Raw genomic sequence first — 26758 nt, forward strand, 5'->3', positions numbered from 1 at the left:
AGGATATGAAAAATCCCGAAGCTTAAACAACATAGCGGGCTTGGCAGGCAATGCTCTGAGACTCTCTCCAGTAACGTCCCCCTACAACTCTCCGTGTCCTCTGAGGCGCTCTCGGTCTCCCATCCCATCTATCTTGTAAACCAAACTGCATCAATCGGCTAAATTTTATCAATACCACCAACTACTGTTTACCCTGTAATGGAAACAATTAACTGTAGCGTTTCTCCAGGCTCCATTAATAACAGTGTAGCTCCTGCATGATATTACTATTTGAAGTCAGAAATGCTACTCGAGTAGCTAAAACATCTTATCCTGGCTTTAAAGATGATCTAAAGTAGTGCTACTACTCAAGACAAATTGTCCCAGTTTCCTTTCGCAATACAGTGACCAATAGTGTCAGATATCGGCCAGTGCACTAATGCATAAGCCATATCTTCAGGGAGATATACTTTAATAGTGTGCTTCTAAATGCCAGCCACCTTTCTGGACCTTCATTTCTTGTGACTCCAAACCATTCTGAAGATGTCTGGGATCCTATCTAGATCACATAGAACATGACTTTGGTCAGTTCATTGGCATGGACCATCTTGTCTGCATCACCTGAATACAATGTTGTAGGGTCCTGGGACTGGATGGCTCGGGACACATGTACTTGCTTCAAACCATCCTGCAAATGTGAAATCGCTGGGAGCCTGTTCTGCATGATGAATTGTGGGGCAGGGAGGGGTGCCTTTCTCCTTGCTATCCCCTGCCCCTTCTTTGATAGAAGTATTTACTTTAAATACCTTAATATTTTGACTGATCTCTTTTTCTTTCTTTTTTTTATATAAAAAACAAACAAACAAATGCTGTATTGGTGTTCTGAATGTTTTTGGTTGTTTGTACACACAGATAACTGCAAAGAGGTTGTCATTACTGGTTACACGCAAGCCGAGGCCAGATCTCTTACTTAATGACTTGGGGAAGGCACAAAACATGAAAGAAAGGTAACAGCTAACCAGGCTTGCATTGTTTAGCCAAGAATCGCTGCTTGGTACTAGAGCCATTTCCCCCCTTTAAGTCCTAGAATTTGTCATTATTTTTAGAGGTAGAGGGCCAAATATTACCCAAAGCTTTTGTCTTTTTTTTTTTCGTGCCTCTTTATTTTTTATTTATTATTTTGTGTGAACATTAAAAGTTACTGGTGTTCACCGGAGGCTTTTTTGACTAGCCTTAAGATTAGCATCAAAGGACTAACCAGAATTTTCAGGCTGTGTTTAATCAGGTGCTTCGTCCCGTGTGTTGTCTCCATCTGTCTGTCTTAGCTCCCTGTCTTAACTCTATATGCTATCTGTCTCTGTAGAGGGTAGACATGCCCTGATTGTCTCTTTGAACTCCCTACCTCCTGCCCATGTCTTCTTGTATGCAAAACTAATGATGCTGTGTAGACTACCTAGATTAATAGGCACTGTGAATATTTTTTTCCATGAGCAGGACCGAAGCAGCAATTCACCATAGTTCTCTGTTCCCTACGGCAGTGCTGGTTTCTACTGCCTAGCAATCAGCATTCACCAGTACGTTCCAGGAACCACCCCTAGGGAGTCTTTTTTATTTATTTATTTATTTATTTTCAATCTGGAGAGAAGATAGTCTGTTTACACATCCCTACCAAATGCTGTAGCAATAGTGTATCTGATATTTTGGGTATGCGAGGGAAGGAAAATGCCATAATATAATCTCAGCCTAGACTTTAACTTTCAATGAATTGATCCTTAAGCGTGTTGATGAATTCCTGATTCTCATGTTTATTTTTGATAGAAAGGCAATTGTCACTTGTGTTATTGGATAGAGACGTGTGTTAGTCTCCATTCCCAAGCCCTAGAGCATGAGCTGCATGTCAAGAGATCTTGTACAGCAATGCATTTACCCAGACGTAAATACTCAAGATTTAGAGACACCGCGATTCTTTTGGTAACACCATTCGTAGAATGCTGTGAGTACTCAGAGATTTACAGTAAGGAATTAACATGCTGTCTGGTGCTGCTGTTATTGACTGCAGTGTTGTACAGAATTTATCATGGATTTTTGACCGCTGAAAAAAGGACATTGAGATTTAGCCATTCCAAGGATTGTACCGGAAAACTTCTGCTACCGAAAGTAACCCGATGTGACCGGTTTGTTTCCAGAAGAGGTCCCGCATCTTATGAGGCATTTAAAGCTTATAAAAGAGAAGGTGGCTGGAACTGAGATGGTGCTCGCCATGGGAATATTCTGCTTGTCGACAGACCTGAGTCCACGGAACAACTGTAAATACCAACCGTGTGCATGGACCCGCCCCCTCTCACCATCTCATAGAGAGCCACATTCATGGTCAGCGTCAGTGGGGCTTCAAGGAATGCCCGCAAGGCTCTGAATGGCTCCTCTCAGGCTCACGGTGGTTTTGGAGTGAATTACAGAGGGCAGTGAATCCGATGTAGTATAGGTCTGTTTTCTTTTCTCTAATTTGTACATTACGTGTTGGATCTCCAAACACTGATTGCCTCATTTTCTTGCGAACCGCTTATAGATCAGCGTGTCGACTGTGTTGTAAACTTCTAGAGTCTACATAGAAATCTAATCATTTCTTGGTCACGTGTTCATTTAGTTCTGGAAGGCTGTTACTATCTAGAAGAAAGTCATCAACAGTGTTCATAGTTTTAAGTCTTTTGTCCTTGTTACCTCAATTATAAATATTAAAAACTATAAATTCTGTCAATGAGAATATTTTTTTATTAAATGATTAAGGAAAATGTCAGTATATAGTAGAATATTATCAAATTATATCCTTAAATGTCTATTTTGCATAAAAGAGATATTCTTCAACCAATTACTTTTTTTTGTGAGCTTTGTGGCTAACGAAGCGTGCATTTGTCTTATCACTGCTGTAGTTGAAACTGTATAAGAGTTTTCCATCTTGCTTAATCAATATTTCCAGAATCTAATAGTTCCCCTGGGATTCTGAATATACTATATAGCCTAACTATAACCCCCCTGTATCGTGTACCTTTTGTGACCATCTCAAGGTGCATGCCTAACCTTCGTGATAAGCCAATGGACATGTTACTAACTGAAATGAAGAATAAAAGTCAACTGATCTGGGGATAGACTTGAATCCTATCTGATTAAATGATTCACACCATTCTCTGGCTTCATTTCTTTGTGTGTTTCAATTTCAGTGGCTTGGCTATTGTTCTGCTTCATGGTTCTACAGCACACACACTACACACACTTACACATTCCCAAGAAGTTGGGAATGAAGCTCTCATATTCACTCAAAACTTTGAAACATAGCTTATGTTTTCTATTTCATTATGTTTTCTTACTTTATCTGCCTCAGTTTCTCTCATAACTATTACTTATTGCTATGATACTTAATGTTCATAGGTGATTTTATGACTAATACTAAAATTTCACTTATATTTCTGATTTGCCTCAGTATTGGGGGGAGAATACTTGTGTTTTAATTTCATTAGCAGTGCAGTTCAGGACCTGAGTGGCACAACTGTTCATTTACATTTTTGTCACAAGTGTCCTTCCTACATTTTAAATATTTACTGAACCTCTTGGTGTAAATCCTACTTTAAAACATGCCTTCTGTCTTTGGATCTCTGTTTCCTACACATGACGAACATAGCTGGCATCCCAGCCATATTGCAGGGATATGAATAAACTTACCATACACAATTCTATAACACCATCCAATGGTAGGAGAGACGAGGAAAGAAAAAAAAAGTACTGAGGCAGAAAAGAATGTGGGCAAATCCAACCCCCCTCTTTTAATAATGGATCTGCATGCGAGTTTCTGTCTCTCAAGCTGTTCGGTGCTAAGGACAACAAGAGGATTAAGATGCAGAGCCTAGCAAAGAAGGTTTTGAAAGTAGAGTTACCTGCAAATGCTAGTAACAATAATATTCAGTGGAAAGATTCACTGTGGTAAGGAACACTGTGAATAAAGAGAAAACATACACTTCTATCAATAGCAATCACCAGCAGTTCTTATTAAAAATAACAGGTGTAAGATATCACAAGTGATGAGTAATGACATTCTTCTTATTTGTACAATGCATCACAAGTGGGGGCTGGTGAGAGGCTTCAGAGGGGAAAGGTCCTTTTCATCATGACTGGCAGTCTGAGTTTAAACCCTAGGCCTACCCAGTGGAAGGGAAACTGACTCTCACTATATGTTCACAGACCTTCATACACACACTGTGACACATACCCATGTAAATAAAATAGAAAAATAAGTGAATAATCAGCCAGACTGGAGGATCGCTACCGATGAACTTATGATGACTCTCAGGAACTTACAGTCTGCTTGAAAATATCTTTACTTACGAATCAATTTAAATGTTGAAATCCTTAGGAGTTAAATTTGATTACAATATGTTACTTGAAACTTTCTAATTTCCACTGCCAAAAAAATAAAAGTTTTAACATTTAAATATTATCAAATGATAGATTTATATTATTCTCTATTGTGGGTTCAGTGAGATTAATATTGATAGAAAACTCCATCTAATTCTTTCTTAAGCTACTTTTGCTTAGATGAATATTTTCATTGTTTTCTACAACTAAATGGTTGGCTCAGTGTTATCAAATTTATTTTGCCATTACATCATCGACTGAAAGTGACCAGTGACAGAAGATGTGATTTGAACATTACTTTACCATTTTCAAAGTCTAAGGGTACTTCCACTCCGAGTTCCAGAAAACCTAGCACGTATTATAAAAAGTAAAATTTGTATTATCCCACAGCAGAAGGCACAGACTTTCTCTGGCTCCTTATGCGCATGCACAGATGTCCCTCAGCACTAGACAGCCCATGTACTTCAGCTGGGGGAGTCTGAGTCCACACAGTGACATTGTCACATAATACCCACGAGTCACACTGGAGTTCATCATAAATACCAGACATTATGAATGCAACATATGTAAATATGTTGTGCTCTGTGTCTTCTCTTAGGGTACCACACAGGGCTATTCTGCAGCCTGAAGATCTTTTGTTTGGTCAGTTCAGTTTTCCGGGAAGCTCCTTTCATGGACTAATATATGCTAAAAGTCACTTTCTATCTCTTCGTGACTTGATATGCTGCCTAGGTTCTTGTCACTGTAACACAAAGTGAAGTTGCCCGGAAAGAGGGAACCTCGGTTCAGGAAATGCCTCCATCACACTGGGCTTTAGGCACTGTGAGGACTGTATCTCTATTAATGATTGGTGTAGACTAGACCATACGACTGTAGGAGGAGCCACAACTAGAAAGGTGGTCCTGGTCCTCTAAGAAAGTAGGCTGAGCAAGTCAGTGAGTAGCATTCCTCCATGGCTTTTGCTGCATCTTCTATCTGGACTGGGACTTGGAAACATTGTGAAGGAACCCTGCCTCTTCTACATTGGTGAGTATTTTCTCACAGCAACAGAGAAGCAAAGTAAGACACTTGCTAACTCATTTCCTTTTAGTATGTTATTCTTTTTTTTTTTTTTTTTTTCAAGACACAGTTTCTCTGTATAGCCCTGGCTGTCCTGGAACTCACTNTGTAGACCAGGCTGGCCTCGAACTCAGAAATCTGCCTGCCTCTGCCTCCCAAGTGCTGGGATTAAAGGCGTGCACCACCACCACCCGGCTACTATTCTTTTGTATGTACCACAGTTTCTTCACTTGTTAGAGAAGGCTGCAACAGTCAACCACGTCCAGGGAAACACTAACAACAGAACACACACACACACAAATAGATGAAGAGACAGAGCGTGAAAGAGACAGACAGACGACACACACAAAGAGGTTTATTTTAGGATATTGGCTCATGGAACTATGGGGGCTCAGAATTCGCAGTCTGGTATTTGCATGCTGGAGGTGGTGGTATATTTCCACTGTGAGTCAGAAGGCCTGAAAAGTCAGTTTAAGTTCTCGTCTACCTCTGAAGGCCTAACCACTGAAGAATGGAACTATAGTTTCATTCCAGCCCGAGGCCTCAGAACTAGTCATAAGTGCAGGTAATACAAGTTCAAGTCAAGGGCCATGAGAAGACTCATGGCAGCTCAAACATTCAGTGAGAAGACCCAACCAGCTACTCTTTCTCCACTGTTTTATTCAATTCAGGCACTCAACAGATTGGATCATGCCCACCCACATTGGGGAGGGCAATCTGCTCCACTCAGCCTACTGATTTAAATGTTAATCTTTTCCATAAATACCATCAGAGACACATCCAGAAATATTGTTTAGCCAGAATACCGGTCCAGTGAAATGACACATGAAGTTTAGAGCTAGAAGTCTGCCCTTTGGGCATGGGATCGAACCATTCTATAAAACATTTACCCAGAATGCACAAGGCCTTGGATTTGGTCCTCAACACTTAGAAACCAAAGCAAACCGAACAACAACAACAAATCCCCAGATGTTCAACTTACCACTTTTAACCCAGAAGGAAATCTTGAGTTGATACCTATCCTTCAACGAAGGGTGATAATAATAATATGATCCTGACTAACGTTAAATGATTGGCCCTCGAATTCCTTCTTGCTCCATATCTGAAAACTCAACCAATTATGGATAGAAGTTATTTAAGAAAATAATTGTTTCATTGCTAAATATGCACACACCTTTTCTTGCAATTGTTTACTAATAATAATTCATTGACAATTATTCACATAGCATTGACATGATATTCATTACATAATTAATATACAGAATATTTAACACATAGGTGAATGTGTGCTTGGAGAATGCAGATCCTATGTTTTTTAATATAAGAAATTGGAGCATGTGTGGGTTTTGCCTCTGGGTGCTGATTTTCTAGATCTAATTCCTCCCAGATACCCTGTGAATTCCTGTGTGACTGACTAAAATATTCCACTTTCATTTGAAAAGCATACTAAATCATTCTCCAGAAAAGGCGATAATATCCTTAAGTGGTGATTCTGTACTATCCGACAACTCAAATACTAAAAATTAACAGTACTTAAATGGTGTGCTATGAAATTAATAATACTTAAATAATATTGTATAAACTCATTACATATTATGAATAATCATAAGGAAGTAAAATTAGAAGAAATCAATTATGTCACATCTACATGTATAAAAGTGTATAAGTGAGGAAGACTCATGACTACCTACATAATTAGCTTTGGGCATTATACCTGCACCTCTTCTACAACTCAGTATGCATTCCTTCATCAAGTAAGTTATGGTTTATCTTGTAGTATGACACAGATCTTCTTCCCTTAAAGAGAGCATTTGCAATCCTGTAGGACTAAGGGATTGTATTTGCCGTTAAAGTTAGCCATCAGACATAGCAGTAATGAGCTGCCCTATGCGATATTCACATATCTTCCCTTGATAATTGGAACAAGCCACCCTTACTAATATATTGACACTCTTCTTTGCCATTTGAGTAGGAGGAATGGAGAACTCAAAGGGACTGAACAGTAGTCTGGGACTCTCGGGCTTCCACAGACATATGATGATTCCTCAAGGGGAACATAAGGGGAGATAAGAAAACACAGGCCTTTCTATCAGGCCACTAGTACTAGGAATGCTCCCTACCTTTTGTTCCATTGACTCTTGGATCTATGAAACATGGTCCTGAGATAAAATAGGACCTGCGAGCTGGGCGTGGTGGCACATGCCTTTAATCCCAGCACTCGGGAGGCTGAGGCAGGCAGATTTCTGAGTTCAAGGTCAGCCTGGTCTACAAAGTGAGTTCCAGGACAGCCAGAGCTATACAGAGAAACCCTGTCTCAAAAAAAAAAAAAAAAAAAACCTCAAAAAAAAACAAACAAACAAGCAAAAAACAGGACCTGCTTTGCCTGCGTAGTTTCAGAGTATACAGAGCCTCTGAGAAGACCTGAAATTTGTTGCTACCCCAAAGATGCTATGAGTGAGCATGCAAAGTGTCATTCATAACCACCATATGGCAGTTGCTTCTGATGTTTGTGATCATGGCAAGACGAATGATATATGGGGCACAAGCCCATGCATAGGCAGACATTCTGTTAGTTCACAGATGTAGTTTTCATAAGAGCACTGCATTAAAAAAAAAAAAAGTAAATGTCAGGGATGGTGATTCCACCAGAGGTTCTTTTATTGTTGAAAATAGTTTTTGCTATCCTAGGTTTTTTGTTATTCCAGATGAATTTGCAAATTGTCCTTTCTAACTATGTGAAGAACTGAGTTGGAATTTTGATGGGGATTGCATTGAATCTGTAGATTGCTTTCGGCAAGATAGCCATTTTTACTATATTAATCCTGCCAATCCATGAGCATGGGAGATCTTTCCATCTTCTGAGATCTCCTCCAACTTATTTCTTTAGTGACTTGAAGTTCTTATCATACAGATCTTTCACTTCCTTAGAGTCACACCAAGGTATTTTATATTATTTGTTACTATTGTGAAGGGTGTTGACAACGTTCGAAGCAGAGATCGAAGGAATGACCATCCAGAGACTGCCCCACCTGGAGATCCATCCCATAGACAACCACCAAACCCAGACAGTATTGCAGATGCCAAAACGATTTTTTGACAGGAGCATGTCTCCTGAGAGGCTCCATTGGACAGAGCACAGGGTCCCCAATGAAGGAGCTAGAGAAAGGACCCAAGGAGCTGAAAGGGTTTGCAGCCCTATAGGAGGAGGAACAATATGAACTAACCAGTACTCCCAAAGCTCCCTGGGACTAAATCATTAATCAAAAAAAAATCACATGGTGGGACTCATGTCTCTAGCTGCATATGTAGCAGAGAATCGCCTAGTCGACCATCAATGTGAGGAGAGGCCGTTGGTCTTGTGAAGGTTCTATGCCCCAGTATAGGGGAATGCCAGGGCCAGGAAGCTGGAGTGGGTGGCTTGGGGAGCAGAGGGAGGGGGGAGCAGATAGGGGAATTTTGGAGAGGTAAGTAGGAAAGGGGACAACATTTGAAATGTTAATAAAGAAAATATCTAACAAAAAATATAAAATAAAACACTGTTTGAAAAAAATGGTAAATGCATATTCAATTGCCTGTATGTTTCAGTAAAAATAAAATATCGAAGCCATGATGATGGGATCTGTCCAGTATACTCAACATCAGATAGCTGTCTGAACATCCTCCATGAAGAAATGTCACTACATCACCAATTAAATTTTGGACTCTGCTGCTGAAAGATTGAGCCTACAACGAATGGCTATACCTACATCAGTCTTGATGGGTAGAAATTTGCCTCATTGAACTTAGTGACTTACACCTGCATTAGTAGCAGGGCAAAAAGACTGATATTGGCATAAGATATCATTCTATGAACTGATAATAACAATATTTTGCTTCTGTGGTTACTAAGTATTTATACTGGGAACAATTATCCACAGTTTTCCTTGTTCGACGTACACTTACAGATGTATACCAATTTCCTTGCCACACATTTTCCAAACACGTTAGTTCAAAGTTTGTCACTGTCCTGTGAAGTTATTTATCATACACCACACATCACCAGATAGTTACATGCCTGCCTATAGTTATTTCCAAGAAAGGAAAAATAAAATATCAGGATGCATTGTGTGCCCACTAAGAAGATGATGTTTGTTCACTGTTACATTTAAGTCCTAGAAAAGATGCCCCAGACCACAGCTGTCCACTCTTAAGCTGTGCCAATCCAAGATGCTGAATAATCAATAAACCATGCCAATTTTCCTCTACTCTACAAAATATTAGTAGGAAGCTTCTCACAGGTATCAGGGCAAACGAGCATTGCAGTCGTCCATTGACATGCGTGCTACTGAATGTGCTACTTGGCTGTCAGTGACTGTTGAGCCAAAATTTTACACACCAAACTCCATTAATTAGTGAAGCTCAATGCATTCCCAAATTAATAGCATGGTGTGTGAACACTCAATTCTTGCAGGCAGGTAATATTGCATAATGACAGGGTGGCTGTACTAGTCATCTCATTTGTTCCTCTGAAAAAAAAATGCCCATCAAAACAAATTCAGGGACTAACGGGTTTATTTCAGCCCGTGGTTTGAGCAGATTTTTTCGGCCTTCTTATGGTGGAGAAGTCAAGAGGAGGACAGGTAAAGTAGCCTGCCAGACCACATTAGTGGTCAGGAAACATGGAGGGATGAATGCTGTTAATCTTCTGTCTTTTTATTTAGTTTGAAACAATAGCACATGGGTTGGTGTCCTAATTCACTGTGCCAGATTTAAGTTTTGTCATAGATATATTTGTATTATATTTGCTTGCCGGGGTCCAGCCTTGGCAAGAGTTGGGGTCATCAGGGACTAAGGATACCTAGTAGGCAAATAAGAAAGTACACAATTTATATACAATACTGACAGGCTGGGATTTTTGGGGCATGTGAGCCCCTGAATTCAGGAGTCAGGGTGTTCACCTAGGCTTGACTCAGCCTCAGTCTTTTATTGAAACCATACAAGGAAATTGGGTTACAAAATGCATTGGGGGGTGGGGGGAATGCTTCTCTGTTTTCCTGTGACAACATTTTCTTGTGATACAGAGTAATACAGATTTAGAACAGAAAAAAAGGGACCTATACAATCTCAGATACAAAAACGATGCAGCAAGCACAATTTTTTATATCTCCTGACCACCAGTCTCCGGTGAGGTCGGGGTAGCAGTATTGCGGTTACAAAGTCAATATCTTATGACATATGTGAGACAATACGGTTTCATAAAAGGGCAAACATGAAGTCATACCGCTGACCCTGCAGTCTTTATAATTTTTAGACCCCACCTGTCTGTCTACAAAAAGCCTCCTCACTCAACCTGTATGGAGAATTCCTAGGGGACTGCTACCATCGTCCCTGAACCCAAGGGACCCATTGCTAACTTCCTGGAAAATATCTGTATATTATTCCATCCTCAATTTTATAATAAAAAGACCCTATTTTTATTACACAGAATTGAGAGTAAGACTGTGGGAACAGCTGCAGAATTACTCATCTCTGCCTGTGACTCTAGGTTCTACTTTCATTTCCACCTAGAGAGAGTGACTGTAACATACATTTCTCTTGAATTCGTGAATAGCCTTCACTTTAACATTGGTAACATCTAATTTCTGGATATCAAGCAGGTTCCTACTAGATCTTGCCAGGTCACTAAATACCCTTTTAATCAAAGAAGGAAGAAAGAAAAGGAACAGTAAATAGATAAAGAAAAATGATAAGTACTAAGGATAATTGTAGAAATGACGTCACAAGTTGCTTGTGCCAAAGAAGTACTCATACTGGAGCCCACAAGAAGCCATTGCCTCATGGTTTGAAATATGGTTCCTCCCACATGTCCTTCTTAAAGTCCTTTATCATCATCATGAGATGGGATTTTAGATCAGCATATTGCTTTTCCAGTGTGAGTGGAGGCCGTTGGTCCTGTGGAGGCTCAATACACCAGCATAGGGGAATGCTAGGGTGGTGAGGCAGGTGGGTGAATGGGGGAGCACCCTCATAGAAGCAGAGGGAGGGGGAATGGGATAAGAGGTTTGTGGAGGGGAAACCGGGGAGAGAGAATAATATTTGAAATGTAAACAAATAAAATAACCAATAAAAAAAGAAATTACCCCTGAAAGCTACTCTAAGAAGGGAATCAACAGTTAAAAGAATATATAAAAAATTAAAATTATACTTAAAAGATTTAGGAATATCAATATATTTTACTAGTAATTCCTAAAATTAACTTTTATCATGATTACTTTCTTAGCTTTATTAGAATTAAAACAAATTCTTTTCCTTTGAGTACTTTTATGTGTGTGATAAAATACTGTGTCATCAGCTATATTCTGTATACTTAGGCAACAGTGAATGATCAATGGTGTTTTGATTCAAAATATAGAAATGTAATGCAATTGCACTTTGGAAGTCTATTTTTGAATGAGAGTTGGGAAATGGGAGATACACAGACAGAAAGAAAAATGGTAGGCTTACGCAGCAGACATAGCACTGCCTGCAGCCACATTATTTAGTGTGAGGTGAACAAGATAAACTGAGAATAAAACAAGAATTTCACAATTCTGTTTAGTAAAGCACCTTAGAAAAAATTTAGTGTTAAAAGACTAGAGTTGTTTTTTTCCATGAGGAATGATGTAATACATAACAGGGAGATGGGAGAAGAGAGCAGCATTTTATCTCTCTCTCTCTCTCTTTCTCTCTCTCTCCCATCTATTTACTTTGCATTCCCAACATTGCACAGGTAGATACATTTTTCCTAAATACTTTGCTACCCTCATTGGTTCTGACAAAGTAACCTTTGTATGTAAACTTTCTTTCCATTTATATTTCGTATCCTTTCAACATCAACTCTAAACACTTAAAACATAACTGCTATTTCTACATAAAACACACTTATTCAGATTTAGGTCTCATTTACTTTTTGTTTAAATTCAAATTTTAATTATTTTTTCCTTTTTAAAAATTGGATATTTTCCTTATTTACATTTCAAATAGTCCCTTTCCCTGTCTACTCCCCCCAAAACTCCCTGTCCCATCTCCCCACCCCTGCTTCTGTGAGGGTTCTCCCCACCCACCTACCCACTACCACCTCTCTGCCCTGGCATTCCCCTACACTGGAGCATCAAACCTTTACATGACTAAGGGCCTCTCTTCCCATTGGTGCTGGACAAGGCTATCTTCTGTTACATACGCAGCTGGACCCATGAGTCTCTCCATGTGTACTCCTTGGTTGGTGGTTTAGTTCCTGGAAGCTCTTGGGGGGTCTGGTTGGTTTGTATTGTTGTTCTACCTATGGGGTTGCAAACCCCTTCAGCTTCTTCAGTCCTTTCTCTAATTCCTCCATTTAGTAGAAGAAGAAAACATTTTCACGGGACTTGGGTTTTTATGTGGACAAAACAAAGCTGAACTCAGTGCAAATTGTTTAATCACAGGAAACAAACAAACAACAACAACAACAAAAAAGAACTCCTGAGATTTAGTCAGGACCTGACCACTAATCTCTAAGTGGACTTCACTAATCTGATACGTGGGTGTTTCCATTAAACCAATCATATGACTTGTTTTCCTTCTCTTAGCACCATATTGACACTCCCTGATGGCCTCTTCTTGAACCCTGAATAGCACTCAAGATGTTTAATAAGTAGTTGTTGAACTGAGTGAACTGAGTTTTCTGAAAGTTATATCTTGCAGTGTTGTCACCTATAAACCTCAGAAGGAAACACACATACACACACACACACACACACACACACACACACACACAAGCAAACTTTTTAAACCATACCCAGCCAAAGCACTTGATAACTTGACTCCTTACCTATCTAGGGTCAAGTGTGAACTCATTCTTGATTTCATTCTTCCCTTTTTTCCCCTCCTAATCTCCAGGACCTAGTGAAATGTCTTGACTGTAGGAATCACAGCTTTTACTACCATCTTTTGATCTCTTGATCCCCTTTTCATGTTTCACTGGACTCGCTCGTCCATCAATACCAGTACAATGTAATTCATTTTGCCACTGGTTGTTATGGCTGCTGTTTAAAAGACATCTCATAGCTTTCTTTAACAATTATCTACAGTGATGCCAGAGTTAGTTCCTAAGGCCAGAAATCACGTTCCTGGTCCCCCCTAGTGCCTTCTCCTCCAGCTAACTCAAGTAATCAATTTTTGCTGTTTTGTGATTTTAACCACGGCACAGAAATTGGGTTTTAGAGTCAAAGTAAATTTAAGCTGAGATTTGACTCCCATTCTTTCCTAGCATTATGACTTCAGGACAGCAGTTTGAACTATAGGTTTTATAAAAATTGGCATTGTGGTGAAACAAACAGGTTATAACGTGACATCTGCTCTAGATAAGATGATATAAATGATAAAGCTCAGCGATTCTGCTTAACACATGTGAAGTCATGTGATTGTTATTATTATGTTATCACTGTTATTTTTATTTTTTTTACAAAAAGTTCTTATAGCTTTAGCCACGGGTAATTTTTCCTTTTAATTGATTTTATTTGTAGTGTATGCCATGGAGCAACATTTTAGGATGAGTCTCTGCAAATATTTACAAATGTGTTTAAAAATAATCCAGTTTCTTTTAAATTCATTCTCTTATCACCACGAGCATATTTTCACTTATCTTTTGTTGTTGGCTGACTAAATCCTAAGGGTAGGGATAAATATATATTCTAAAACTGAATAGAAATTGACAAAATCTGTTTAGTTATTTAAAGATTTGATAACACTGCTCTATTCCTGAACCATATACAAACATCTGCTTTAAATACCCAAATGGAAGCTTCAGTCATGAGGTAGATATGTGAGCCTGTAGATTAGCTAGCATATCTCTGTTTGAAAACACACTCATGGATATTGTTAGCAAAGTGAACACTTTTAAAGTCATCATGTTGAGTGAGGGCCAAGGAAGGCAGAGTCTGGGTATGAGGAGAATAGACACAGGACTACTATATGGGTCACTTCCACATTGACAAAGAAGAAGGTATTGTCACAAGCACAATCCCTTTTATTAAGAATAAAAGTTTAGAAATGAAGCCGAGAGGGTCTAGGAGCTTGAAAATTTAGCCTAAATGGAAACCATAGTGTTCTCTGCATTTTGAGAGTTGGATTTATTTAGTGATATTATTTCTGCAAGGAGTAAACAAGGCGGCATTTATTATTTTTTTCACAAACGTGTGTCATGTATTTCTGGACGAAGGAAGATGTCTCTTCAGGACACTTGTACTTTACACGCAAATGGTACGCAGTCTCTCGACCGAGGGAGGCTTCAAGTGGCTCACACAGAACTCAAAGGAGACTTTGCTTTTCATTCTCTGGTAAAAATCTGTTTCTAAACTAAATTTCACTTTTGCCTATGGTTATCTTTTTAAGTACATCTTAACATTGAAATGTGGGAATTTGTTTTTTCCTATCATAATCATAAATTCATCAAGTTTGTTTTGCATTCAATTGACTGATAGTAGCTGACACGGACCTAAGAATTAAACGTTTATTTTTGATTGAAAATGAAATGCATAATTCCAGAGAAGATACGTGTAACTTGGCAAGTTACTACAAAAATGTACCAAGCATCACAATTTATTTTCTCCCTCCCACACCCCCAGTTCTTCCTTTTAAAATCTATTACCCTTAGGAAAGACTCAATTTAGGGTTCAAATAGCATTTCAGTAAATTTATTTGATCTTTCTAAAGAAATTAAGGGTAAATAAAATGCTTGAAAGAGAAATACTGGGTTCACCTTCTTTAGGGTTGGGAAAACCTTTCTAGGACTGAGAAGGGGAAAGATGATTAAGGGACGGTGATAATTGCAGAAATCACATCCTGTGTTATGGATGTTTGTCCTCAATTTAGTTTGTATGTTGAAAATTCCCATTAATGCAATGGCTTTAGTAAAGAATAGTTTTCAAAGTGATTAAATCAAAAGTGCAAGTACCTTACAAATTACACTTCCTAAAGGGGTAAAAGGAATTGCCTTCTTGGTTCTGTCGGGTGGGGTTATCACTTCCAAGCATCAACTACTAAAGTTAGCATTTTGAACCTGGACACCAATGCATTCAGAACTATGACAAACATATTTCCTTTGTCTAGGCACTACCAACATAACTGAGGGGTTTCTTTACAGCAATCAAACTGAACCAATTCGACAGCCACACCAACTGAACTAATGTGACAGCCAGCCACACCTACTTGATCATGTTCACTCAGGAAATAGGACTACCAAAGGAAGTAGCTTCATGGTGTACAATTCTAAATAGCAAGGCAACCACACCAGAAGAAGGTCCTGTTACCAGGTTAATGTTTCAGTTAGAAAGGTTTTCCAATAGAAGACAGAACTAAAAAACATTTGCTCTAGTTTTCATCCAATGTGTCCCTGGAGAGCTCTTGCATTGAAGGCTTGTAGTGTTAGCAATATGGCAACTTGGCAGCTTGATGGCCACTGAATGGTGAGGAGTGTGATGTTATCAATGATCTGAGTGGATTCACAGCTTCACAGGCTTGCAGGAGTTGGTGTAAACTAGGCTTGGCACAAATACATTGCTGGCAACATGACTACAAAGGCTGTATTTTGTCCATGGACACTCCCTTTCTGTCTCTGTCTCTCTCTGTCTCTTTCTGGTTCTGTCTCTGTTTCTTTCTGTCTTTCTTCCTCTGTCCTCTGCCTCTGTTTCCCTGTTGCTTTCCTTTCTCTTCTAAGCAATGTGGTGAGAATCTTCCCTATTCCACATGCCTCTCACTCAGGTTGCCTACCTTACTATAATCTAGAAACAATAGGGCCAAGTGATTCTGGTCTGAAACTTCAGAAACCATGGGCCAAAATAAACCTTTCCTCTCTTAGGGGCTTTTTTCCTTACTGTAGTACTTTCCTACTGGCCCAATATCTCCAATAAAAGATGATTATTTCTCTGGCTCCACAGTCAGTGAAAAAATAGGTTTTTAGTGTTGCTTCAGCTATTAAAGACATAAGATATTCCGGTTGCATCAATATGCAGCGATTAATACTTTGTTTTCATTGTGGCATTTATAGTTCTAGCCTTTTACTGTTGGTCCACAAATCAGAATGGGTAAGTGGTCATGATGAAAAACAGTGTTCTACAACTCATTACCCAGACGGAACCGCAAGTTAACTCAAGCACCCACAGAAACAGGTCCATTGATATGCCAGTGTTCATAACCTGTTTGGTTGGAAGGAAACCAACTATAGTAGTGTTGAAAGTGGAGTGTGAAACAGGCACCCCAGAGCTTCTGTAATTCTTCACATGTTTTCCCCTCAGGGGGGGAAATATTACATCAAAATACCAACAACTCTTTAGTTATCAGTGAGAACCAAAGATCAAGGAACTTTCACTTTCTCAACTTGATGAGACCCCAGTAACTCCCTAGAATTTTAGGGACAAAACAGAACAGTTTGTTCAAATAACAACTCTAAGTTGTTTCTCTTGCTGCGATGGCGAACATGTCTAAAACAAAACAGGACAGTAAATTTAATATATTTGACCCATGTTGAGGAAATCCAAATTGCCTTTGCCATGCAACTGTACAAGGCCATTCTAAAAATAGCATTCATAACCTACCATTTCAGCCATAAAGCATAACTGATTGCTAGTTCTTGGTTGATGGTAAGGAGTGAAAGAAATACTTTCACACGGTTGCTTACTTGGGCATTGATTTCATTGACATTCTTTTACCTATACATATTCTCAGATAGGCATTATTGCCATGATGATGAATATGTCAAGCTCCAAGAAGTGAAGGTATAGTTGAGGAGTAGAGTGGCCACTTATGTTGGGTTAGGCCCTGGGATTGATTACAACACTGTAACAAAGGAAAAGAAGAGCAGAACAAAACCATCTCAGCTGTACACAACAGCTTATAAAGCCTTAGTTACTAACCAGAGCACCAGCCAGAAAATAATACCTGTTGTTTACATAACATATTTCAAAAGTTGATAATTAGGGGTATATAGTAAATAAAGAAGGGCTGTGGATGTGAATTCTTTTGTATAGCTGTACCCTGAGAGTTTCTGCCAACACTTAATACAGATGCAGATGCTCACAGTCAACCATCGGACTGAGCACAGGGTCCCCAGTGGAAGAGTTAGGGGAAGAACTGAAGGCACCGAAGGGGTTTGTAACCCCATAAGAACAACAATATCAAATAACCTGACCACCCACCCATAGCTTCCAGGGACCGAAGAGGGACCACATGGAGGGACCTGTAGCCTCAGCTGCATATGTAGCAGAGGATGGCCTTATCTGGCATCAGTTGAAGGGGAGGCCCTTGGTCCTGAGGAGGCTTGATGCCCCAGCATAGGGGGATGCTAGAGTGGTAAGAAAGGAATGGGGTGGGTGGGTAGGGGAGCACATTCATAGAGGCAGGGATCAGAAGGGATGGGATGGGGGGTTTGTGGAGGGGAGACCAGAAAGGGGGCCAACATTTGAAATGTAAATAAATAAAATAACCAATTAAGAAAAAAAAAGAAAAAAGAAAACAAAACAAGTGTGGTGGCTCACACCTCTAATGTGAGCTCTCTGGAAGTAGAAGATCATGATAAAAATTTCAAGACCACTCATCACTGCATAGCAATTTAATGTCAGCCTGGGCTGTGTGGGACCTTGGTTCAAAAATAAACACAGAGACAGACAGACGGGAACAAGGTATTGATGTGCGAGTGCTATGCTTTATGGAGCATTTGGGAAATGCTTAACTATGAAACAAATCTGGGGAAAGATTTTAGATCAAAGGGAAGGGTATAGAGAGACCGCAGCTTGACTGGGGCAGGTACTCAATGGCATGAAATTGGAAGATCTGGAGTCTAGACCAGGTGAGACTTTGTAGGCCATTGTAAGAAAACCAGAAAAACAAAACAAAAGAAATCTAGAATTGTAAATAGTTTTCTAATTAGTTGACCTTACTATTTTTATGTAATATGAAATACATAGCAAAGAGCAAATAGAATTGCTAAAAATCTCTTTAAAATATTCCAAATAAACTGATGTATAACATATACATACATACATACATACATATATACATACATACATATGTACATACATGGGGCTATGTTTGCAGTGGTTCCCAAACTGTTGACTTTCATTATTCTTTGGCGATTGGATCTTCAGCCTCTAAATACCTGTATCTTGAGGTTGATTCTCACAGAGCTTTGTAACCTGTCAGTGGGTAGTGTAGGCAGAGCTGCCCACACCCTGTGACTCAGCTCATCTTAAACCAGAATCGTGCCACCCCCACACCCTGTGATTCAAAGACATTTCTCCCCAACCCTTGCCACAGGGCTGAAAATTACCACATATTTCATTCCCTTGAGTTAAGCCTTGTAGGTTGCTGATAATTATTTGAATACCCTTTAAGAGGACAGGCAAAATAAGACATTACCCATTAAAAAAAAATCCTCTCAAATCCAATTAGCCAGGAAGTCACCTACCACGCACTGTGAGAGCAGAACACAGGGAAGGTTTGCTGAGAGCGTGAAAGGTAAAATCATGAACTCAACATTTCCAAGGAAGTTTTCCTCCGAAGGTATCCCTGAGAGGCTGGGAAGCAGAAGGAGAGGACTGAAAATAGAGGTTGGTGTTTAATTGGCACACTCCTTCACTCCCTAAGGCTTGACTCTGCTCAGAAAGTGACTGCATTGGCCTTAGGGAAAGAGGTGAGTTCCTGGAGGCCGAGGATCTGGGATCTTCGGTGAGTCATACCCCATATTACAAGGCTGGAGAACCAGACAGAACAGCAAATGTGAAATTCATCCCTAAATGGTGAACAACAGGGCGTTGTAGCTTCTGGGTTACAGTAAGCAACAATAGAGATAAGACACATCGGTACATATCACTCATCTGGGAGCAAGCTCTCAGTCTCATGAAAGCAGTTGTACCAAAATGTCATTGCCCTCCCTGAAATGCTCTTCCGATATCCATCCTCATCATTATCTTTGCAGTTATCACTGTGTGCATCACCACTAAACTACTGAACAGCCAGGAAGTGGCGTACATGGAGCTTAACACATGCTTAGGCTCCATCCGGCCCAGGCAGTAGTTTTGTTTCTATAAGAAATTTGAGGAAATACCAACAACTGTACAGCAGAGGAGTGAGTCTGAAAGTCCCTTTAGCATCTGCTGTAGGAGGGGAGCGCAGATAAAAATAAATTTAAGTCTCAAAGAAGTTGAGTGTGCTCTGTGCTCTGAAAGCCTAGTGGAAAATGCCTGTCGTAGCCTGTTCCTTTCTTTTTCCTCCTCCTCTTCCTCTTCCTCCTCCTGCTTATTATAATTCATTTAGTTAGCAATTGATGACTTTTTTAAAAAAAGCATTGCATTAATATTCAATAACAATGCGATTTCTTTATGTTGTGTTTTTATAGACTTATTTTTATAACTTTTTAAAGTTATTTTCACATTAACTCCTTATCATAAAAAGTCAAAACCAAAATTAAGGGCCATACAAATTCAAAGCCCTTTTTCTCTGATAGAATTTTAGACCTGTTTATGTGTTTATCAGAATTGTTATTTCCTGTTTTCGAGACTTATTGCTCAGGAGGTAGCAGAAACAGAGAGGGTTCTGGGGTTTTCTATGAGATGAGATGAGACACACCAGAAGACAGGTATTTCTGGTTTTGCTGCCAGGGCAAACTAACAACAAAAGAGGCCATGGCTGGAAAGTCTGAAGGGAGCAAGATAGTGTTTACTTGGAAGTTCCCCCCTCCCCCTGAGGATCCTTACAAAAGAGAAACAAAACCAGTAGTATCCATTGTCATCATCCTGTGACAAAAGGACACAGGTCTTGTTGAATAGAAAAACAATAAAGCAGAATTCAGGCACCCTCAGAGTATTACCATCTCCATTTTTGCAATTTTCCTTTCACCTTCTGCCCCAACTCTTGATGAAGGCAGAGTCAGGAGTAATACCCACTGAGTCTTGAGAGGGAGTGGGAGGAAGAGATGAGAGAGATAGAAAGGGGAGAAAGAGACGAGAGAGAGAGGAGAGAGAGGGAGAGAGAGAGAGACAGAGACAGAAAGACAGAGACAGAGAAAGAGACAGAGAGAGAGACAGAGAGACAGAGAGACTGTCTCTGTTGGGCAGGAGAATCCAGTCTGGTGGTCCATGCCTGTGATCTCAGGTATTTAAGAGGCTGAGGGAAGAGAATTTTAAGGTCAGCCTTGGCCACAGAGAGCTCAAGCCAAGTCTGAGCAACTTGTTGAGAGACTTTATCTCCATACCACAACAAAAGACAAAACAAACAAACGAACAAAGAGCTTTAGAGCTGTAGAGTTGCTTGTTTTGCATGCTCCTGAAGAAGCCATGTTCAAAACAGGATGGGAGAAATGGGGTGGGAAGGAGAAATTGAAAACTTTGTGTAGCATCACGAGTAGAACTGAAAATTAGTAGTTTGGAAGATGAGGTCAGGGATTTTTGTCCCACTGTATCAAAATGAGAAGGAAGGCCGTGGATGCAGCTCCAGGGAACAGATCTTGACTGGCTTGTCTGAGGCCCTTCATTCCATTGCCAACACCACAAACACCCACAAAACACCCAAAGCAACAAAAAAGAAAAGGAGAAGGAAAGAGGAAGAGATAAGAGATTGTAAGAGGAAAATGCAATTTTCAACACTAATGAGATTTTCTAAGAATCATAAGAGATAGCAATATACATCTTCGTGATGCTTCTTCTTGCTCACAACCAGAAATAAGTGAAACAAATCAGACTGAAATCGCCCAGAGTTTCAAACAAAAACAAAGACTTGCCCTTCTGGAGAGGAGGAATAGTCCTCTATCAACAGAGTTCCAGACAAATGGCGAGTTTGGCTTTGAATACAGGAAAGATGGAGTAGAGCCATGCAGGAAAACTATGAAGTTAGCAGTGCTGGAAAACTATGGTACTGCTATTCGGGGAAACTGTGGAGTAGCTTAGTTAAAAATTTGAAGGCAGATTAATATTAGCTTTCTAGATTATCTGCTACTTATATGCAAGAGTGGGATTTTAAAAATTGTTAGGTGTAATGCCTGAAGAATTAATCCTCTAAAGTGGGACAGTGCCCCACTCCCCTCTCCTGCACACATGCCAGCCTTTTCCCCCCATGGATTCTTGGAGAATGTACTCTCCGACAAATGCCAGAAAATGAGTCACATGGGACTACTGCATATAAAACTGAAAGTTACAGTGTCTAGGTAAAACAAATATACACATTAAGTCTCTCTACAAACCGACATGCTATATAGAGGTATATTTATCAATTTATATGTCACCTACTTGTTTACTTTTCTTTACAAAAGAAATCAAAAGTAGGTATAGACTCAAATAATGGACACAGGGACAAGGAGAAGTTCATGAGAGTTTAGAGAGAGTTTGAAAATAAATCGAAAAGTCCTGTAGTTCTGGAAGACGGAATGGATGCTGTCAAATGAAGAGACTTACAGGAGCAGATAACACGTGCGTGTGTTTCTGACTCATAGCCGAAACTGAGAATAACCTGTAGGTAAAAATAAATTTAGCATGTGTTACATTCACATCAGAAAGAGATTATATGTTCAGTGAACAATATAAATGGAATAAAATTAAAACGATGGCAAAAATATACAATAACAAAATAGATCCTTACGTAATGATTGCCAGTACAAAATAAAACTATAAAAGAAAAGTCTGGACTTGCTTTAATACATGAAGCATAAGAAGCTGCAAAATTAATTAATTAGAAATAAAGCTGCTTTAGGAAAGTGGGAACCAAAAGGAAGAGGGATCATCAAATTTAACAACAGGAAAACTCACATAAAGATGGCTTTAGCATTTGTGAGACAAATGGTAAACTCTCCTTCAATAAATGATCGGTGAAGAACACCTGAGACAGGATGAGCTCTGACTTTATACATGCTGCTCAAATCCAGGCACAGAAACAAATACAGTCTGGAATGCAAAGGAAGCTTTACAAATTAATAGTGCTATGAGTATAGACAAGCATATGTGTGTCTCTGCACCAGTGTCAGAAATTATTGAATGAAAATAAACCCTCAAGGCTCAGTGAATGGAATGCCAGCATGCTGCTGGATAAATCCTACGTATTTTGTAGTCTGACCAAGGTGAATGTATGCACTTTTATAGTTTTTTCTCCCTTTTGAGACTGCTTCTGCCTCCCCAGTGTTAGGATTAAAAGCTAAATACCTCAACCAATATGCTCTGCTCTTTCGTTCCAATCTTAATCACTAATATTAACTCCCATACCATATAGCACACAGTAAATATAGTCTTACACGAATGTACATGGTTTACAGAATGAATTTAAATTAAAGAGGGTTGTGAGCAGAGCATGAAGATCCTTGCGCCCACAGATCTCCAGGGAAACCAGGAATGTGAAGCAGGCAGGATTGTCTTTCCAATAGGAAAAAACCTGTTCTTCCATCCAGCAAGATAGGATTTGGAAGTAATTAGCAACCTGGTGATCTGTGTTTTCTTTTTGGCCAGGCCATGTCAAGCTCCTACAAGCAAGGTCAGAGGTCTGTAAATGATCCTTACATCCAGTGAGTTCCCAAAAGCTTGCACAACCAGGACTAGGGGGTGGCTAGTAATGTAAACATGACTTTTATAGCCAGGGGCTCCCCCATGCTCCCACAACAAAGACCAGAGGTGGTTAATAGCCCAAATGACCTGCTATCTGTATGAGCAAAACCAGACCAGACCCTTAGGCCCTTAAGCAACCACAGACAGCAGATCTCTAGAACCCATCTTCTTGGAAGAAATAACACTACTGTGAGTTTCAATGTAATTACTCTTTCTTGTGCATCAGCGATTGTATTATACTAGGAAACTTTTCTCCCCCAAATTATACTGGGCTTAAACACGTTGGGAATAAACCACCTGTTGTTAGACTCCCCAAAGTCTGATCCAGGTTGACTAAGTCAATCTGCACCAGGTTTTCATTCTTATCTCTTTGAGTGGTTCATGTCCTTGTCTGATACCTGCAGGGATCACCTCAAAAGAGGATACATCAGAGTTTCACAAGTAGACTGATCGAAATGTTAATGAGGTCTCTATTGATTGATAGGAACTCAAACCGGCCTCAGGGAAGATGCTGTTGCACTCAGGCTAGGAGAGTCACAATAGAGAACAAGACAGGGAACTCAGTCGTAAGCAGGATATGTCCTGTTCAGGCCAGACAAGTGGCTAGGTGGCTAGGTGGCTAGGTGGCTAGGTGTCTAGGTGGCTAGGTGGGCAGTTGTGCAGGCCTCCACAGCAGGGACCAAGCTGACATGAGACCCAAGGAGCAGTTGACATGCCTCTGTTTGTGGTACACACCGGGAGTCGGGTCACTGGATCTTGGCCATCCTAGTTTTATGTGTTCATCAATTTATGGAGTCCAGCAGAGGGAGTTACTCCCTTCCCTTGTTTAAGTGCATCAGGGAGTTCTTGGGCTTCATTTCCCTGACATTTTAAAACTGTCACATGTTCTTCATTGTCAACTCATCCTGATCAACTTATAGGGTGGCACATTTTCTACTCCCAAAACTAAGTCATCTACTTCAGTGCAGTATGGGCAGTGATGATCAAATAGAGGGGGCGGGGCACAAGCTTCCTTCTATCTCAAAATTAAGGCAGAACTACTGATTTATACATCACAAAGTAACTGAAAGCAGGGAGTAGCCTGATTTCAATAAATAGACCAATAATATCCAAAACTAACTTCTAGGATCAAAGGAAGTTCACAGTGAAATGAAGTTAATGATACCAGAATTGCTTAAGTCCCATGTATATTACTAAGTAAGTACTCATGTGTGAAAGAAGTTCACACTTCTTTTATTTGTCAAAGGACAAATAAAAATACTCAAAATTGCACAGCAATGAAAGCGCTACATACCAAAACATGTGTGAATACAAAGCTCTGCAGAGAGATCTATACCATTAAGTACATTAACCACAGAAGAAAGAGCAAAAAGAACACTATCAGAACAAGCACACATTTCAAAAAGCTAGGTGACGACTGACAGAATGCAATGAAAGGCTAGTCAAAATAAGGAAGAAATCAGCTAGAAAATAATAATAATAATAATAATAATACAGCAAAATAAAAGGTAATGAATCAAAGAGCATCCAGTCTCTGAAGTGACTAATAGACACTTTTCAGGGAACTGTTCACAGAAATAGATACAATTTTGAGATACATAAAATCTAGCAGAAAAATAAATGACTTCTGATGCCATCGTGATTTTAATCTATAAAAGGAATACCATTTGTGAGAGCAAAAGTTAAAAATCTAGAAGTGTCCAGAAATTCAGAAGTTTTGTGTGTAAAATATCAAAATAAAGGCAGTATAAAATAGAAAGTTAGAAGAGGCCATAACCTGCTGATGAAATTTGGTGGTGATTAGCATGCATTCCAGCTCTGCAAAGGAAAGCCATAGGCCAAATGGGTGTGATTAATAAGTTCTCGCAAAGTGCCGAGGAGCTGGTGCAGAGTGTAGAAACAGAATGGTGTTTTCCACTTATTTTCTCTGAAGAAATGCAACTTTGATTTGAAATGGAAGAAAAAAAAAGTGCAAGCAAAATTAAATAAGTAAAAGAAGCATATGCTAATGTAAACTTACGGCATGCAGGCAAAAATGGAAAAAGAAAAACTCTTTAAAATGCTTCATCAAGGTCAAGGGGAGTTGTCTTATGTTAGGAAACTGATTATTTTCTAGATTGGCATAAAAATCAATAATCTTACTATTATATAAAAAAAGTTGTGAGAAAATTAAGACCTTGTTATGATTTGTTTTTAAGTATGGGAAGCTATAGGGGAAAACTTCTACAGGTCCTAAAAGCTACAGTAACAAAAGCAGGATATTCAGAAATAAATAGATCATGTTCTATGACTGATATCACTAGGAATTTGCCTTGACACTGCAATTCTGAATATTCTATCCTTACAAGTTTTAAAAGAAGGGAAAAAGAAAGAAATAGAAAAAAAATGATATTTTTGTTTGCTCTGATAGATACCTGAAAATCACCTAAAATACTACCAAAAGTCAAAACAAAAAAACAAAACAAAACAAAACAAGTTACAAGTCTTCTAGCTAATGATACAATTGGTACAACTAATAAAATCTCAGTATAAGTTAGAAATTAATCTATACCTTATTATAAACCTGTGTATATGCTACACAAGTTAGTTCAAAACTCATATCTCACTGTCAGGAGTTCACCCTCACAGGAACACAGTGAAACACATTTGAATCCTTTTACAACATTATAATCTATTGAATAACAATAAATATTGAAAGTCCAGTGCCTTCAGTGAGGCTGACTTGTGATATAAACCTTGGTTGTTTTGCCAAGGCTAAAGAAGGCTCGTTGATTGCATCATAATTAGTAATATTAACTCCAATGACACAGTACACAATAAATATAGCTACATTCTCATATACAGTTTATAGAAGAATGCAAGTTTAAAAGGCTGCAGCACAATGGAGTACTACTCAGCTATTAAAAAGAATGAATTTATGAAATTCCTAGCCAAATGGATGGACCTGGAGGGCATCATCCTGAGTGAGGTAACACAATCACAAAAGAACTCACACAATATGTACTCACTGATAAGTGGATATTAGCCCAAAACTTAGGATACCCAAGATATAAGATACAATTTGCTAAACGCATGAAACTCAAGAAGAACAAAGACCAAAGTGTGGACACTGTGCCCCTTCTTAGAATTGGGAACAAAACACCCATGGAAGGAGTTACAGAGACAAAGTTTGGAACTGTGACAAAAGGATGGATCATCTAGAGACTGCCATATCCAGGGATCCACCCCATAATCAGCTTCCAAACGCTGACACCATTGCATACACTAGCAAGATTCTGCTGAAAGGACCCAGATATAGCTCTCTCTTGTGAAACTATGCCGGGGCCTAGCAAACACAGAAGTGGATGCTCACAGTCAGCTATTGGATGGATCACAGGGCTCCCAATGGAGGAGCTAGAAAAGTACCTAAGGAGCTAAAGGGATTTGCAACCCTATAGGTGGAACAACATTATGAACTAACCAGTACCCCGGAGCTCTTGACTCTAGCTGCATATGTATCAAAAGATGGCCTAGTCGGCCATCACTGGAAAGAGAGGCTCATTGGACACACAAACTTTATATGCCCCAGTACAGGGGAACACCAGGGCCAAAAAAATGGGAATGGGTGGGTAGGGAATTGAGGGGGAGGGTATGGGGGACTTTTGGGATAGCATTGGAAATGTAATTGAGGAAAATACGTAATAAAAAATATTAAAAAAAAACAAATAAAATTAATCAAGAAAATTCAAGGGTTTCAAAAAATA

General features: G+C 39.4%; 1 protein-coding gene across 10 annotated transcripts in view; it reads left to right on the top strand.

Annotated features, from left to right (window-relative positions):
- Kcnc2 (potassium voltage-gated channel subfamily C member 2) overlaps window positions 1-3148 on the top strand; it is a 184882-nt gene extending 181734 nt beyond the window's left edge. For 4 of the 10 annotated variants that reach the window (XM_029482367.1, XM_029482370.1, XM_029482369.1 and 1 more), the window contains exon 5: window positions 2039-3148. In XM_029482367.1, coding sequence (XP_029338227.1) covers window positions 2039-2226 — 188 coding nt within the window. In that variant the 3' untranslated portion in view covers window positions 2227-3148. Of the gene's footprint in view, window positions 1-2 lie in introns of all 10 variants that reach the window. The other 6 variants (XM_029482371.1, XM_021174530.2, XM_021174532.2 and 3 more) reach the window with 5 other exon arrangements.
- Window positions 3149-26758: the final 23610 nt, after the last annotated feature.

Source organism: Mus caroli, chromosome 10 (assembly GCF_900094665.2).
Source record: "Mus caroli chromosome 10, CAROLI_EIJ_v1.1, whole genome shotgun sequence".
Classification (NCBI taxonomy): Eukaryota; Metazoa; Chordata; class Mammalia; order Rodentia; family Muridae; genus Mus; species Mus caroli.